Source organism: Vitis riparia, chromosome 18 (assembly GCF_004353265.1).
Source record: "Vitis riparia cultivar Riparia Gloire de Montpellier isolate 1030 chromosome 18, EGFV_Vit.rip_1.0, whole genome shotgun sequence".
Taxonomy (NCBI): domain Eukaryota; kingdom Viridiplantae; phylum Streptophyta; class Magnoliopsida; order Vitales; family Vitaceae; genus Vitis; species Vitis riparia.
Window position 1 is genome coordinate 24292228 of NC_048448.1, and position 18628 is coordinate 24310855.

The window sequence follows — 18628 nt, forward strand, 5'->3', positions numbered from 1 at the left end:
TATAGAACAAAAAACTCATAATTACATTTTAAAAATTTCCTAGTTTTGGGAGGTTCGGTCCTCTTCAAGGCATAATATTGAGAATGCTAATTAAATGAGTAATTCAATAAAAAAATCTTAGATGGAATTGACATTGATTCATCCATTCGATCCAAGATCTTAGAATTGAAATAAGTTCGACAATGAATCATAAAATCTTAGTCATTTTCTCTATTTAATGAATGAGGAGTCCAATTTGTAATTGTCCTTTTTGCATCCACTTCAATAGGAATCACATAATAATAGATTGATACAATAGAATCTTTGATAAAATGCCTATTACTAATAATATATTTAACCAGAATCAACATATTTTTTTGTTTTACACCCCGTAACTCTTCCTTGGACTTGGCAGAATATCAAAGCAAGTACAAGTACTAATAACATAACAAAAATGCTCTCCTCGTCATCAATATGTTTGCCCGTCTAAATTAAATATCCATTTTTTTTTTTGTCTTGAACCGATCTATTTCAAGACAAAGATCAACCGGACAAAACAAAAGTTTATAAGAGAATCTTACATTTTTTAAATTTGTCTAATAAAATAAACAAATCTTCACGTGTGAATTACTATTCCAGTATTCCTGAACCCATTAAAAAAATATCATACAATGTGCTGCTGATGTATTATCTTGTCCCAACTGACCCTAAGAAAAGAAATAAATAAATAAAATAAAAATCTTCAACTTTGAAGAAATTTCAACAAAGTAGTATAATAATACTAGAGAAATACGCAAACAAAAATATTAGAAGAAAATAAAATCTTCCAAATAAACCATCAACATCAGGGCATAAAGTATTTCATTGAACTGAAAGAAGAAGGACCCACATCCCTCAACTTGTGGTCCTTATATTATGAAGTAGAGATAAATATATGAATATGACATATAGTATAATACAAATCCATGGCCTACGTGGGACAATGTGAAATCAATTAGCTTTTGGCTCTTTCCACACGCCTCTTTTCTACAATTAGATAAAGGGGATATGTCCTTGGCCTATGCAGCAAGAAACCCAATTCTATTTCACAAAGTATGAAAATAATTTTCACACATGTTCAAGGTTGGACCAAAAATATACACTAATAAATTGGCCCTTTTAACCCATGGGTGGTGGGTTGAAACTTGGGACTCAAGCCTCTTTTCACGTCTCAACCTTTTGAGAGTGGGGTACCCACTTGATTTTGTATTTTTGTGTTTGTGGGGTTCTTGTAGGGTATTGGGGTCAAATTATTGGGCCACTGTCCCACAGTGTGGGGATACTTTTTGTAATGACCCGCACCCAACCATGTAGATATTGTCCGCTTTGGGCCCAAAGGGGCCCTCACGGCTTTAAAACGCGTCTTCTTAGTTAAGAGGAGCCTCTACATATATAGCGCCAAGAACATTCTCCCTTATCCGATGTGGGACATCACACTTTTTCTCTTCAATTTGCATCAACTTCAATCTTGTTCTCAGAATGCAGGGCAATGGAGGAGGAGAATTGAATATTCAAACTTGGGTGTTGGGGTTTTGGAACTGGGAAAATAGGAAAAATCAAAATCAAAATCAAAATGAGATTATTTGATGGGGATATGAGTGTTTGGCCATCCAGAAAATAAGGGAGGCAGGGCATTTTAGTTATTGCCTATAAGATAATCTTTAAAGGCAGTTGGTGAGACGTTATCCTATAGATTAAAATTGGTGACCTCAACAATGATGGGACCCTTTTTTTCTTAGGTCTCCTAACATGACCAACCAAACCCCACACCCACATCCAATTTTTCTTTTTTTCTTTTATGCCCTACATAATTCCTTACCACGATTTTTGACCTTGACTTTGAACCATTCATCAAAATTTGAAACACCCAACACAGGACCACAAGATTAGGGCAAGCTCACACAGCCCCATCCCCAGTTTACCTTGGAGACCCACAAGAATCCTCCGCCTTAAGAGGACAGTGGGATGCAATTTAAGTTGTTGGCATTGAATGGTGTGTGCTGTACACAGCTCATTCCAAAAGGCTTTCACTGGCCGTTTTCAATTAATTGCACTTTCCTTTGGGAATGAAAACCACTGGTCCAATTTCATGGGGTATCATGGTTTTTTTTTTTTTGGTGGGTTGAGAAGTGATGGAAGTTTGTGAAAGATTGGGCCATGTCAAAGCTAGGATACAACCAAATTTTCTAGAGCAAGCCAAAATGTTCCTCCATGCAGACAAAATTCTGCTGATTGAATAATCATACTAGCTGAATTAGCCAAATGGTGATGGATTCATGACCAAAATTTTCCAGAAATGCAAAATAAGAAAAGTAACATGAGAACAAAAGGAGCCGTGAGAAAGGCTAAATACATCAGAGTTTGTTTAAGAATGATTTTGATTAAAAAACTTTTAGTTTGTAGCCTTTTTCAAAAATGATTTTTGAAAGAATCACCTATTAATGATTCGTTAGAAATCACTTTTAACGATTCTTTAGATTTTTAAAAGTTTATTAAACACCTAATTTCTACAAGAAAACGCTTCCAAATATTATGAAACGCTTTTAACACTTCCAAAATCACCCCCAAATGGACTTTAAATTTCTTACCGGAAACTCTCGCTGGAAGTCCCAGTTGCCCCCGTGCCAACCCAAAGCATTATCAAATCCTGTTTATAATGAGTGAAAAACTCAAGGATTAGAACAAAATCAAGTGGCTCCTATAGCACTAGTTCAGTGGTTCACCTGGTTTTCGAGTGGGGCAATATGTTCTGTATCACAAGCAAAACTGGAAAACCCTTCTGATACAAATCACAAAAGATGTGTAATCTTCAATGCATCGAGCCCCACAAGGTGGTCAAACCCAACAAATGAGGCTGATGCTGAATTCCAGGAAACTAAATGCATAAAACAACAATTTTCATTTTTCCTAGAATGGATTATAATTATTAAATAAACAGCTTGACCAGAGCTTGGGTGTCCACTTGACCTTGATGAAGGCGGCTTTTGACTTTAACTGGCTTCTTTGACATTGAATTCTTGGGAAAGTTGGAAGCAGCTTCAAAGTTAAGAAGACGGTCGAGCATTAGGGCAATCCATTAGGGGAACCTTCCAGAGCATCTACTTTGTTCTCCTTTCCTTCAACATCAGCCACAAAGATGCTACCTGAATCGCACCACCCACCTAAGACATCTCTGTTGGGGCACTGCAGATAATATATTTAGACATGATTAGCACACAAAACTGAGAGATGACCAAGGCAGTTCTCATATTAGTAGCACAACAGGATGCGGTGGTATCAAGTCTATGGATTACATGTGCAGGTCAATTCAGTGTCACCTGAGAACCAACACCGTGCTCCTTGGGACAATCTTAGTTCTGGGTCAAATCCCTGGGTGACAGACCCGTGTGGAGAACCAAGCTATAATATATTTAATTGAATGGTATAAATGTATAACCACCAAAAGAAGGGAGTGCATAAACTATTATTAATTATAACATTATATTCTTCAGTAATATCACATGCCTGCATCCATGAGTGTGCATTATAATTAATATTAAAAGAAAATCAAGAATCTGATATATTGTTGGTCATCATTACATTATATGGTTCCTGTACAATCAGTAATGAAACAAATAACAGGATGGATTTTAAACTCCCAAACCAAAAATCAGTGTTAACCCAAAGCCCTTTAGATTGGTTTAGTACTTTCCATCATTTTATTTGGACTGACAAAGAGAGAAAAGTGTAGCTAGTTCAATTTTAGGCTCTAGCTGAACAAAGCCAAGACAAGAGTAAAATGTAAACCTAGTATTTGACCCTTCAAATGAGCCAAAAGTTGCACTTGGGCCCATAATGACCTGCCATGTGCAGCCTGTAAGTTTGTGCATGTGAATGTTGTTCAACCACGCTTTCATAGAGTATTTGTGGATAAGAAAATCTTACCTTACTGAATCCAAGCCAGTTTGAATCTCCTCTAAATGAAAATACCTTCTTATTTTCATTCCATTGTCCACAAAAGACCTACAAATGTATGCTTGTTAGTCCGAAAGTGGTAGAAAGTTTTCTATTCAGAAGATACTCCACATGACAGGTTTTAGACAAGACACACTACTTGAGCTCTCCATTATACAAAGCCAGTTTGCTAAATACTTGGAAGAAAAGATATATATGTTATAATAAAGCAATAATGTAAGTCTTGGATAAGAAACTATAATGCAGTGGAAGTCTAGAATGCCCCTATGAACAATCCTATATTCCAATAAATATGAATGTCAAATAGAATGCCCAAATGGGGTGATGCCATATACAAGTTACATCATTTAGGTGTTATAACAATGAGCTGAAGGCAAAATGACACTAAAATTATCACGTGCACAACGCATTCATAGTTTCCATTACTTTGATCAATGGCATGTTGATGGAAAAGGTATTAGAAACAGAGAAAATAGTCCAACAGGTATCTAGCGAGTTTGGAACTTCAAAGCTCCAACTCCAAATGGGCCATTCACCCCACCACTCCTCTCCCCCTCTCTTGGAGGAGGCATGGGGGAACTGTTCCCCAAGTGGGGGTGTTGTTGTTTGTTAAGCAGTGCAATTAACACTAATTAAAATAACTCAAATTGCTACATATAGCTGAAGAGAGAGAGGATAAAAAAAAAAAAAGAGAGATTTTATTAAAACAGTGTAAAGAGCAAGGAATAGCTCATCTGAACCTGAAGTATTAATCAAAAGGAAAAATACATCAGTCCTGTGATTTAAGAAGTAAGCACCTCATAATCAACCCCTTGTATGTAGATGTAATCAGGGTCACTTGATGAGAAAGCAAGTCCAGTTATCTGCAGTATTAACAAATGTGATTAAGTCTAACTGTAATATAAGACCTAGACATATGTTTGTAAACCTTTAGTAGCTTAAATAAAAATGTGGAAATCCATCAACTAGCAGAATGGTAACACCAATGTTACCAGATGAATGCTTTTTATCACGAAACCTTCTTGCTCCCAAGAATTTCCATCAGATTCTCTTAAGTCTCAAAGAAAACTACAATCCCATCGTTGTTCTTGTCCTATCACCAGCGGCATGCATTTGACCTTAAAAAAATGTTTTTGTGCGGGAAGGATACAGAGATGGCTCATAAATCCATTTATTTGGCCAATAAAAGAGAGACGTGCATTTGTGGCAAACATGAAACATAAGATCTAGCCTCTAGGCACTGCAAGAGAATCAGAGATTGATACATCTCTATTGGTGCACACTCCACCGCACAATTCAATTAAAATCAAAACTTGCCAAGACCAGAACAACTTAGTGACAGATGAATTTGGAACATCTGTTGGAAAGAGGGAAGGAAAAAAAGGTCACCATCTAAATAATGTGGCAAAATAAGGTGATACAAAATCAGACACTATGCTACTCTTTTTCTCTAACATAGAACATGAAAAGATCATTATAAGCATCAGAAGTCAACTTCATGCAAAAAAATCTATTGTTTCATCAACCATTTTAATTACAATCCATGTACGAATGGGAAAAAAAATGTGGGGGTGGGGGACGGGAGGGGGGTAGTCATAGAGTTTTGAGGACATAAATTTGATATTGTCGCAAATTCAAACCAAAAACTAGAAAATCACTTCTTCCACTTAACAAATTAGAAAAACTACACAACTCCTAAAAAAATAGATCCCATAAAAAAATTTATATCATATTTTCATGTTAGACATGTAACTTTGAAAATCTAGTATATTTTGATTGAGAAACCAGATCATTTGGACAACTGAAGGGGAAAGTTGATCTTCCACAAACAAGAATTTAGCTCCAGCAAAAATGACACACTCTAAGTGACAAAACATGTCTGGACAAGCAATACCTATTTTTAACAGTAATTCATAGTTTGACTCTAATTTGAATGGCAGATAACTAAAACTGTTCATGAAAAGTCCAAATAATTTTACAATTTTAAAAAGAAAAAACAAATGAGGAGTCTAACCAGGAGAATGGAGATGAAATCATAAAGATCTAAACTGACCTCATATTTTGAGCAATGCACCCATCTTGATAATGCTGACCATCTGCTCTCAGGACATAATCACCAAATCAGAGTCTGCCTCTGTGCAATTCACACTTAAATTATCTATTTCTATTCCCCTGTTTTTATTTAAAGCCATGCCATGGAGACAAACCTGCGAGGATCATAGATGGTAACAGTACGGTCAGCACCACCCACTGCAATACTACCAGTTGAAGAACTAGTGACAGCATAGAAGATATCTCCAAGGGGACCACAAATTCGATGCACACAACCGCCATTCTCTTTCATTCTTAAGTCCCATATTGTCAGCTGCACTAATCACAAAAGATGAAGAGGAGACACATGAGAGTAGGAGCTAAGAGAGTTTATTTATCACATGAACATACCTGAAATGTATATCAGCACAAAGCAGGTACCTGACAGCCTTCAGTGACAGCTAATATAGATCTTTCATTCCCATTACTTAAGTTTTGCATAAAGTCCAATGAAGATGGATACCACAACCTGAAAGAAGTTATTTTAGGAATAAAGAGTACCCAAAAGAAAGTAACCGACACAAACGATCCAAATGGATTTAAGGAGCTAGAATTCATTGAGGCTGAGTACTGCTGTATATGATTACACATAAAATTAACTAGTGTAAAAGAAGTCCATAAAAGATGTGCAAGAAATAGAGAAATAAAATGTGGCATGCATTAATGCAGACATTGTTTCTTGCTAGAATTACTGAATAACTGAAAAACAAGGGCTCCTAAGAGGAAAAAAATTAAGTGTTTCTTTTGCCACCATCTGTCCTTTCCAATTCCTGAAATTTATGGGGATACAATTTCTCATGTACAGTTAAGGAAAAACTGAACTAGAAAACCAATGGATATTTAAAAATAAGAAAAAATAAAAACTCTCTGCCTCTTCACTTAAATTATTTTTCACAGGATGTTTCTCAACAATCCCTAAATTTTTTTTCCTGAAATTATTTAATTTACCCATCATAGCAGACCATCTAACTGTACTACAGGGACAAATTAGTCATTGCAATGGAAAAGTACTTTTTTCCAAAACATGGTGATCTGGTTCATAATTGCATAAAATAAAAATGAACAAAAAGAAAAAGAAAGAAAACCTAAGTCCAGAGGATATGTGCCCTCATTCATTATTCTAGACCCTTTCCCATTCTTATCCAACCTCTTGCTATCTAATCCAGAACTCAGGAGCATAAAAAAATACATGGCAATGATGTGAAAAGAGAACAACAGCAATTCATACCATGAACAAACATCAGAAACTATCAAGCGTTAATGGAATAAACCATTCTTTTTTGCAAAGTCATCATTTCAAGCCAGAAGCTTGACTGCAATACTTCACTTCCAACCTGAATTTTAGTGGGCATTTGTCAAATATTAGGTTAAAAAACCTCAACCTAACCTTAATTCAAGTTGAGTTGAGCTCTAGCTAAAGTGACAGGCAACCCAACCCAATCAACACTCTATGATGCACAGAATTGTGTGTTTTACTACTTGATTGGCTGGTAGTACTCCTGGAAAGAATGTGTAATCATAGCCAAGTTTAGGTTGAGAAACAGAAAACTTGCATTGAGAAACAGAAGCCCTAGAGTTCAAGCATGTGCACCTCTCCATCTCTCCCATCTTGCTCCAACTTTAACTTCAATAAATCCTTAAGTTAAATAAAATATTTCTAGTTTAGTTATGATTTCAGCTCGACTCTTCCTCCCTTTTCATTATTCTGATCTGGTCCAATTTTCCCTTTAAAGATATTTGGAGTGTATTGGTTTCTTATTCTGGCAATCTTAAACTCTTTCAATGATTGTCAAGAAAGCAAATGAAAACAAGTGAAATAGGCATGTTTTGATTTCAACCTGACCAAACCCTGACAGCACAAACAAAGGAAAATGATCCCAGGCAGGGCACCTAAGGTTGAAAGTCTGGTCAGTTCAGGCTTCATGAAGGGGGAGCATGGAGCCAGTTAGCACTTAGATTGGCTTTCAACCCTGCTCAGCCCACCCCAGTTAGAGCCCTAGCCATGAGGAAGTTCCTTACTCTATTTCAATCATTCAGATGACACTCAAGCACAAAATCATTAAGGTTTGAAATCATATAATACCAGTTTAAAATAGAAAGCAAAAGAATTGATGTACAAGGGAAAATATCAAATACATTCCCCTTGTCAGTAAAATCATCCAGAATTGATGGCTAAACAAGTCAATTAGTTTGGATCATAGTTGTTTCCATTTTCCAAACCAAACCCCTTTAGATGGCATACCACCATACAGAAGCAGCAAGGGACATAAATTTGAAACAATCATGCAAACATATGAGCAGTAACAGATAAAAGATGGTTATTTATATAAGATTTTAACTGTTTCTTCTTCTCAAGTTGCACTTGTCATACTAAAATCAAAGATAATAACAGCAATTGAAAGAAGAAAAAGACTGAAATAATATACGGAAAAAAAAAGGAACGAAATAAACATCAGCATCACTTACGTACGTAGAGTCCGAAGATGAATATCTTGGTCATAGACATCAATGCTTTTACAGAAGCTACGTGCTACAGCAGCCTGGAATATGAGCTGGTCAATACTATAGTAAGCAAGCTCTATCCTGGTGTTAAAAAAAAGTTTGAAAAGACCATTTTCCATTTAAAAATTAAAAATAAAAATACAGGCCAAAGGAAGAGAGAGAGAGAGGGGTGGGGGGGCAGGGGGGAGAGGAAGAGGGAGAAAAGCTAAACATTTGGATACCAAAAAGGAGAAAGAACAAGAGCTTGTTTCTCCTCGAAGTATGTTAAGAAGGAATCGATGATTCACAATTTTGAGCCCTCTAATTTTAATAAAATTGGTAGTGAATACCTAAAATACATGAGTCATTGGCTCATTCATGACTTCCTCTAAGTTTCTCACAACATTTTTTAGTACAGCCTGAATGGTGCCTTTCATGGTCAGTGTCTAACACTTCTTTCCAAAATTTGATTGTAAGTGTTTATAAATATATTGTCCCAATAACAACTTTAATGGAACGACAAGAACAATTTGCATGGTACATAAGAAACAATGAGTAAATTGAAAATCGTTGTTAAGTTATTAAAATGAACTATGAATATTGACATTTTTTAAAATCCTTCTCATGAAGTGTGACACCTAGGGTTACAAAATTGAAAAACATATGCCACTATGTGAACATGTAGGGACATAGGAGAAGAATTAAAACCCAAAAGCTCAATTTCATAATATCAGATAGTTGTCAAGAATCTTCATCAGGATTTGAATTAGAAATAGAAAATTTAAATAATATAGGGAGGACAATGCTTTGTAATATTGAGACTCTTAATGCAATAACAATTGATCAAAATTTACTACTAGAAATATAGATAAAATAGAAAACCCAACCATATAAAGGGAGTATATAACAAAGCTTCTAAACCTTTGCCAACAAGAATTTCAAGATAATAAGCTAGATCAAGAACCTATAATTTAAAAATGATAGTGGGAATATTTGAAAAGGAAAAAACTAATCCAATGACACTTCAAGATTTACAATGCAATAAAGAAAATAAAAAAAGAATTAAAAAAAATTACAAGAAGAAAATTATCAAATTAATTCAAAACTTTTAAAGCTTAGATTAGATAATTCTTACAAATCTCAAGAAGAATCACCAGAAATTTGAAAAGCCAGTGAGAATGAAAAGGAAGAAACTATATTCTTAAATCAAATATCAAGAATACATATCCATAAATGGCATGTAATTGTCAATATTATGATAAAAGACTGAATTAAGAACTCTAGCCATGTTAGATTCAGGAGTTGATCTCAATGGTATTCAAGAATGATTGATACCCACTCAATACTATGAAAAGACTATTGAACAATCACATAGAGCAAATTCTCAAAAATTAAAAATAGATTACAGAATTTCAGGAGCTCATATTTGTAATAAAAAATTTTGTTTCAAAACTACAATAAAAGACTTCAATTAATTGATATTTTTTATTTCTTATGTTTGTTTTACAATGTATAAAATAACAAAGACATGGAAATTCAGTGTAACCTGGTAATAAAAATAAAAATGACCCTTTTAAAAAACATTCTCACTACTGGAAAAGACAAACAATGAGCATATCTATTTATTCATTATTTTAAGTGTTTGCATTATTAAAATACAAAAAATAGCATTAGAATGTGCTAATTGTTGAAGAAATATTTTCAAAAACAATTTTAGAAAAGGTTCTATGAATTATTATTTTTGGGTGATTTTCATTTCTTTTTTGTTTTTGAAATCGGAAAACCATTTTCATTTTTGTTACAAAAACAGTTTTTTTTAAGAGAGTACAAGTTTATCTAGAGGAACTACTTATCAAAAAAGAAGTTTATCTAGAGGAAGAATATAATGGTTAAAAGAGAAAATGACATAATTATTATTACTAACACATTTAAAAATCTAAGTACTATTTAAAAATAAAATGAATGAGCGAGAAGAAAATATGAAAGAATGTATTATTATTATTTTTACAAGTGACCAAAAATAGGAAGAAGTGGGGAACCATGAAAAAGATTTTCAGGGCCCATCTGCCACTATCTTATCCAAAATGGTCCATAGTGAATTATGGCATTTTTTCTTAATGAAATTTCAATATGTGATTCCCAGCTCAGAATATACCAATTGTTACAACCAGAAAAATTAGTTCCAATACATTAGCATCAAATCTATTGAAAATAATTAAAAAGTTATATCAAGACCAAGACAAGTTATATATCAATAACAGTAAGCTATGATAGTTCCTACTTATCAACTTATGGACCACCATCAGCAAGGCATTAGAATAAACAAATAAAATATCTAGAAAAACTAAACTAGTTCACTGGCAAGAAACTAGGTACCATGGACCATTGACTTGGACTGAAGCAGAGCCCTGCCCAACTACCCTCTCCAACACCACAATCCCGAGGCAATACTGAAAGTGTAACCCTGTTAACATCTGAACAATGAAATGACAGATTCATAAGTCTCTTCTTTCATTCAAAATCCCAAATCCAGCATTAGATCTGAAATAAAAGACTGCCAGAAAACTCAATGTGCAAATTGGTTTTGTTGTTCTGCTGTAATTTTTTCTCGCATTACATGAGTCCTCAATTCCCTAAAAATCAACTAAACCATTTATCACAGAGAATTGCTTGATACAAGAAAGAAGTATAACATAGTAAAATTATCCAAGATAGTGAGACAGCTAGAGGTGACATTTGGACTCTGAAGAAACCAGGCTGGCTCTTAGATTAATCACAAATCACCAACAACATATAATTAAGCACAAAAGCAATCAAAGTGGAAGTGGGAACCACCATCATACCTGTCACATCTGGGGGTTCCACCAAAATGAACAATGATTTGATGACCATAAACATTCATTTTTTTTTTCTTTTTTGTTTGATAGTCAAACAAAGCAAATCTATTAAAAGAGCACCATAGCATCTAAATATAAATATAAAGTTGTCAACCTCAGAACTGAAATTCACAGACTAAAAATTCCTTTTGATTGTTCTTGGTGTAAAGGAGGTGGAATGACCACTTGACACAGGTCCCACCTGCCTGCATCAACTACTACCAGTGCTTGCTGCCAGTAATCAACAAACTTATCCTACCCAAAGTCACAACCAATGTTTTCTTTTCTTGCTTTTGGGTTAGACAATGTATATATGCAAAAAAAAAAACTTGGGGAAAGGAGTAAAATTATTTAAAAAAAAAAAAAAAAAAAAAAAAAAAAAAAAAAAAAAAAACCAAATAGACAAACAGTCCTCGATCCTTCCTCCCCTTAGTAAAAAGTTTGCAAAGGAGAAGGGCCATAAAAGCCACTGACAGATTCAAGTGAGAGCACAAAAAATACTGTATAAAAACCCCTCTGAAATCTTGATTAAAATTTACAATGGCATCATGAAAAAGAAAATAAAGACTACAGGTACCTTTACTACTAGGATCCAATTGAGATACAATAAGATGACCATAAGAATCCACGCTTCCCAAAATTAAGCAGTCAGGACCTGCAAACATTGCATAAAACTGTTAAACAAGTATGAAAATCACATAGATGTAATGGCTACCACATTGAGATTCTTGAAAGAATGACAAATGCAATGACAGAGAAGAGTCACACAGCCTTGGATAGAAACAATATCAATCAACTCCAAATAACATGTTCCTCATTAAGATGAATTCCATTTGTTCTTTTAATGGCTTTTAGCAACCAAATGTTTCCAGTGTCTCAATGTGCATCTGGCACTACATTTAATTAAGACGACACAAATACAACCTTTTGCAAAGGATAAACAGAGAAAAAATGAAAGAGAACAAATATAGAGCACACATGTCAAAGATTGAGAGAAATTCAAGAAGTATGTGGGGTGGAATGCTTCAGCCTCAATAGAAGTGCCGATTTGCATTACCACCCTTGATTTAAAAATATCATTGTACTCTCCCACTCTTGACAATTAAGTGAATATTTAAGCTTGTCACTCTTGATTAAATCTTGTTACCTGGTGAAACTCCACAAATATTCTTAAGACAAGACTCCAGCATATTTTCTTCATGAGACACAATGACATAATTTTCCCATTTATTGCATCTCTCTCTTGGAGTTTTTAATATCCTGCACAAGTAACTATTGAGTTTTTACAGCCTTTTTCAATACTAACATCTCAACTTCATGCACTTGAGAACCAATAACCACACTGATGGAAGAACACCTTAAAGCCCTTATATCCTTCTACATAAATTTTTGTGAAGTTCTTGAAATATTCACCTGCTATCCACTCACATACCTATATAATTAAAAATAAATAAATAAACAAATAAATAAATCATTAAGTTTCTAGATACCTCAAATTGCAACACATGGTTTTGCCATTATTTGGATCAGAGCTTGAATTTTCACACAATGTCCGTGGTGGAGGCTATTACCATGATAAAATGACTAATAAAAGAGATGAAGCTATTAACAGTCTTGCCGAATTGGAGACCTGAATGAATTGAGTCTAAACCAACAGATATTGAAATGTAAAGAAGATTAAGGATGCCTAATGCCAAATCATAGTCCTTGGAACAATCAGGCCAAATCAGCTATAAGCCGGGTTGCAAACTCCTAATCCTAGAGTATCAATACAGGAAGATTACAATCAGGTGTTAAATGATGCAGGCATGATGATGATAAACCACAAAGGGTTGACAAGAAGAAAAAATACATCAAAAGGCTTTACCCACAGTCAAAAAAAAAATATCAAGTTTGCATTTCAATAAACTTTTTGCAACACAATATAGACAGGTGAGGACGATAGACAAGGTCTTGGCCATTCCAGAATGGAGGCTTTGGGCTGAAACTCAGAGAGAGAAAGAATAGCTCCTACCTGTTTGGGGTAGGTGTTGCATGCTAATATAGGCTAAAGATGAAGCAACAGTTGATGCAATCTTTGACTATATTGAAAGAATCACCTCGTCCATGTTGAAGAAAACTCACAATAGTCATGTGTGAGTGTTTAGCTAGGTTGGCAATTCTGGACAAAATTCCTAAGTGTCTCTTAACTCGAGTGTCTGAATCCTTCCTCAAACTACTTCCCTAATGAAGATCAAGATGTTGAATTTGCTAAGAGACCAACGTATGTATGTAGTTGAGGTTGTAGATGGATAAAATTGAATCAAAAAAGTTTTTCAAATTATTGTTTTTCTTAAAATATTTTTTTAAGGAGTTAGGGAGGCTTGGGAAGCATTTTTTTTTTTTTTACTAAGTAATTAAATGCCCTATTCCATAATTGATCCAAATTTGGGTCAAAACGATCCAAGTTGTTTTTTCATAATGTTATCTTAACCGTTGGATCAAGGGCTTCTTTCACTGAAAAACCTAAAAATCATTTCCTGTAAAAAATAGAAACACCTGTAGTTGTTCCCCTCTTGAGCTTTCTTTTCTTAACAAATTTAGGGTGTTTGATCGTTGAGAAAATCCCTTTTTCATCTTAATGTCCAAATAGATTTTCATTGGATTTTCTTAAAAAATGGGTTAAGTCTTCCCATTCATTCATCTCTTAATTTCTTATCTATTTGGATTTGGGTGAAAACCCATTTTTTGATTGATTAAGCTTCAAGAAAAGCCAAAACAAAGCTTGGTGAGGACTCCAAGTATGTTCCGAAAGATGAAGACATGCGACATAAGTGAGAAGGTGTTGGTCAAGTAGTCCGTGAAGGCATAGTGGACTTGAGTTAGGTAAATCATTGTATACATTGATTGTTATTCATAGAGGAATTTTTTATCATTGGTATGCCTGTGGTTTTTGATCTCTTAGGATATTTTCCACATAAAATCTAGTGTCATTCTCTCTTGCTCTAATTCTACTCTTTGATTTATCTCCAATTTATGATATTCTCTGTTACTAAAGCATGTTTGTTGAAAGAATGAAATATGACCAGAAATTGGTGTAATTTCTTGAATAATTTTTCTGTTCTAATTGTTAATGATATCAAGCAGTAGACGTATTAGGGAGATAATCGTTCTTATGAATTAGTGTTAGGGAGTGTTGAAACATTTGCATGTGACTTGCATTTATAAATTGTTGGGAGGGTGTTGTTGCATTCATGCTTGCTTGTGATTTTTATCCTTTGTTGAATAGTTGTTGGAAGAGAGGAATATAAACTGTAACGATTCAAAGGAAAATATAATATATGTTGGACCTTTTTGAATTTGTTTAAAAAAACATGTATTCACCCCTTGTCAACCCCCCTGCTTCCCTCCCTCTTCTCTAGGTGCAGTTCATCATTGAGATTCACTTTCATCATGAAAACAAAGCTCCTAATAAATAGATAGACATTATTACAAGAAACTGCATCACATATTCTACATACCAGGACCAAAGGTTTTAATAATTTGAGAATCCACAAACAGATTATAGAATGACACAAAAAGTTACACATACAATTTTACTCAGATCCAAAATTCAGATAAGGTAATTTCCAAGAAAAAGGAAAGGTCAAGCATAAATGCCATAGTAAGAAATATGAACTGAGATATCTGGTAGCCTCTGCACATCTCATAATGCACTCTTTGATTGTAGGAACTTTCTAATGCATGTATAATCCTCATTAAATTCTAATAATCATGTGATTTCACTTTAATTCAAGACCATTCCAACATGCATGGACATAGAAAAATAAGCCATTACGATATAAATATACCATCATACGCTACATTTCTACTTTCAGTGACAAATAGAAAATAACTAAAGCATCAAGCACTATACCGGCAAACAATTCAAAATGCCAGTTGACAAACATTACACTATAAGATGTTTCATAAAATACAATATTTAAACCCAAAGACTACATGGTTAAACAACTGGTGAAGGAATGAAAGCATTAATTCTCAAACAATAAAAGGTCACTCACTCTCAGTTTCAGCAAGCACTATACTCTGAATTTCCGATCGATGAGGGCACCGATTAACTAAGGATGAGTCCATAACCTTCAAAAAAAAGAAGCCAGAGCATATATAACAAGATTGACATGTAACCCAACAAATATAGCCCTCTTATATGTCACTCTGAATCAAATTCTTCTTCCACAAAATGGAAAGTGCCCCCTGCTTCAATTCATGAGATATATACCTGTGCGCTTACAGGAATCAAGAGGCTTTCTTTTCCTTTGTTGACCAAAGAATCTTCCATTGATATCTATGAATAAAAAACAAAGGAATTATACATTAGCAGGCAATTAACTGACCAGAATAGCCCAAATTAAAGCTTTGTTGGGTGTTTGAGAGAATTTGCAAGCAATTAGCTTTTTGAGCACTTGCCCAACAAATTTTGCCACTTTCTCCAGAAATTACTCCAAATGACAACACGCACTCGATAGGAAATCACCTAAAACCGCTTCACTAGTTAGCAAAATCCATTCCCCCTCTCCCCCCCCCCTCCCGTTCTTAACAAACTACAAACTAATTTCCCCTATGGCACAAGCTGCTGAACTATAGCAAATTTAAATTATGGTCCCTCCATTGATTAGAGAAGTGCCACGTTTACAGTGTGTTTGGAAGAAAAGAAAAACTGTAAGAAAACATCTTCAGCCTTATATCCACTCTATCATAGAGTTGAATCAACCAACTCTATTATATCTTTCCAATACCTGAACACTGTAAATGGAGCATCCAGAGGCGATGTAAACCCTGCAAGAAGAACCGCCGCCATCAACCTGAGCAATAAAAAGGAAGAATAAGAAGAAGACTGAAATTAGGAGAGAGTGAACGAGATGAAGAGAATTAGGGTTAGGGAAATAAGGAAGTACATGAAGAGCAAGGCGAGTAGACTGAAGGTTTGCAGCAGAGGGATTTTCCAGAAGAGATGGTGCCACCACTGCTTTTCTCAGGCTCTTAGCTTCCAACATTTTTCCTTTTTCACTACTGCTTTCAACCTTCCGTCTATGTTTTTTCTTGAAGTGTTATTTGATGATAGGATGCATAGTGTAAAGTGTAAACGCATCTTGTAGAAGTATGGGAAAATCCCCTCCCTTGTTTGAGCCAATAATAAGTTTTTCTTTTTAATTTACAAAGAATAAACCCGAACTTTCCAAATCAGACCCGTCATTGAATTGAAAAAATTACTTATTCAATAATTAGATTGATAATTAAAATGGTAATGTTATAAATATATAATTTATATATTATATAAAATTAATTAAAAATATCTAATTAAATTTTTTAATAATATTTATATATATATGGCTTATCAGATTGAATCATAAAGATAAATATATAATATATTAATATTTTAAATTTTATTACATAGAACATATATAATATGTCTATCTCATATTTATGATTTAATAATTATTATAAAAATAAAAATAAATGTAAATATATGTATTTATTTAATGATTTTATATGATAAAAATTTAGAAACAAAACATATTTTTATATATTTTATTTTATAACATTATCACAGGCCTATTGCATAGCTTAGTGGTCAAGGGACTTGGGACCTTGGTTTTGAACTATGAACGTCTATGGCTCAAGTATAATGCATATTTCTTTTCTTCTTTGATCAATCCCACATCGATAGGTGATGAAATAATTGTGGCTGACAATTACCTTGTGACCATAATAAGTGGTAAGTTAGTTGGGTCGAAGGGTAGTTAATGACATTAGGCCAAGTAAGTAAAAGCCCACTACGATTTTGGGCAAAAACAATCGCATGATACCGAAATCATTTCTTTAAAGCTTCTTTATACACGTGAGGAACACGTGATCCAAAATTATATAAATTGGGACACATGGGAACTAATTTTTTAGAAAACATATTTTAATTGTTTTATATTATTTTTACATGTTTTCTATGATTGTTTTAAAAAATAATTATATGAATATATATAATGATTAAAAATAAAACACTAGATATGTAAAAATTATTTTTAAAACATATTTAAAAATATTAAAAATATTTTAGGTTTTCAAACATGTTTTTGTTTTACAAAAACCATAAAACGATTTTCAAAAATTATTCTCAAAAACTATTTTTCAAAATTATTTCGAAAATAGTTATCAAACAGGCTATAAATCTATCATAAAATTAGGAATTTCAATTAGGGTTTCAATTTATATATATATATATATATATATATGAAACGCTTAGAAATAAACCAAAATATATGAAATTTGTAATCCAAACTAAAATATAGTACATTTTTTTGGTTGTTTTTGTTGTAGGTTAATTGAGAAAGTTGAATCTCTAAATTCTTTAGTAAATATAAACGGGAAAAAGGTTTGTTTGTGCAACATGCATGTAATAAAAAGATCCATTTGTTTGTTTGATTTTATATAAGTTGAATATCTATTTTTTTTTTCAATAATAAAACATGGTAGTGTATTTTTAAATGAAAAAAAGTGTTTGTATTTTTTATTGATATGAAAAAAATAATATATGAATACTTAGATTAAATGTGTATTTTTACAATGGAGAAGAATGCGGTACCCATGTTGACATAAGAAGATGGTCTCATATGATCTCATTGGTTAATATACATGCCAAAAAATGTTGTCTTCCATGTAAGTCGTTTCATATAGGGTTAATTTCATTAACCTCTTCAAAGGTTCTAGTTAAATATATTTAACCCTTATAGGTTTGAAATTTCATCATGTACCTTTTTTATTTTGAGTGAAAGAGGAGGTAAGTGAAAATAAGAAATGAGAAAGATATGGAAAGTTTTTAATGAAATTTCAAATCGGATAAATTTATTTAGCCGAAACATCGAAGAAGGTGAATGAAATTAACCCTTTTGTATATTTTATACCTCATGTGCAATTAATTTTAAATATTCCAAATGGTTAGTATAACTTACCTTAATTAATAATTAAAGGTTTAAACATTTATGGCTTCAATTACTTAAGTTATATTTATATTTGGGTTATTTGATAAAAAGGGTTATTGAAAACCCAATTTTGGAAATCTAACTCTTCACCATTTTTTGACCTCATTTTGACAAAAATACCCTTAGTATTTTCTTGTAAAAATAATCATTTCTTTTAAACATATTATAAATACTTGAAATAGTTAAGTACATTTA

The 18628-nt window shown here is 33.4% G+C and overlaps 1 protein-coding gene across 2 annotated transcripts; it reads right to left on the reverse strand.

Annotated features, from left to right (window-relative positions):
• Positions 1 to 2694: 2694 nt before the first annotated feature.
• LOC117905359 lies at positions 2695 to 16512 on the reverse strand. 2 transcript variants are annotated; one of them, XM_034818271.1, is made up of 13 exons: positions 16355 to 16512; positions 16196 to 16261; positions 15679 to 15744; positions 15461 to 15536; positions 11998 to 12075; positions 10921 to 11018; positions 8530 to 8615; positions 6445 to 6532; positions 6180 to 6337; positions 6026 to 6068; positions 4770 to 4835; positions 3943 to 4020; positions 2695 to 3201 (listed from the first exon to the last, which is right to left on the reverse strand). In XM_034818271.1, the coding sequence occupies exons 1-13, from the start codon at positions 16451 to 16453 to the stop codon at positions 3082 to 3084; spliced, it is 1122 nt and encodes a 373-aa protein (XP_034674162.1). In that variant the 5' UTR covers positions 16454 to 16512; the 3' UTR covers positions 2695 to 3081. The 2 variants fall into 2 exon arrangements, with proteins under 2 accessions (XP_034674162.1, XP_034674163.1); XM_034818272.1 differs by having other exon boundaries at positions 2764 to 3201; positions 8530 to 8603; positions 16355 to 16511.
• Between the last annotated feature and the right edge of the window lie 2116 nt (positions 16513 to 18628).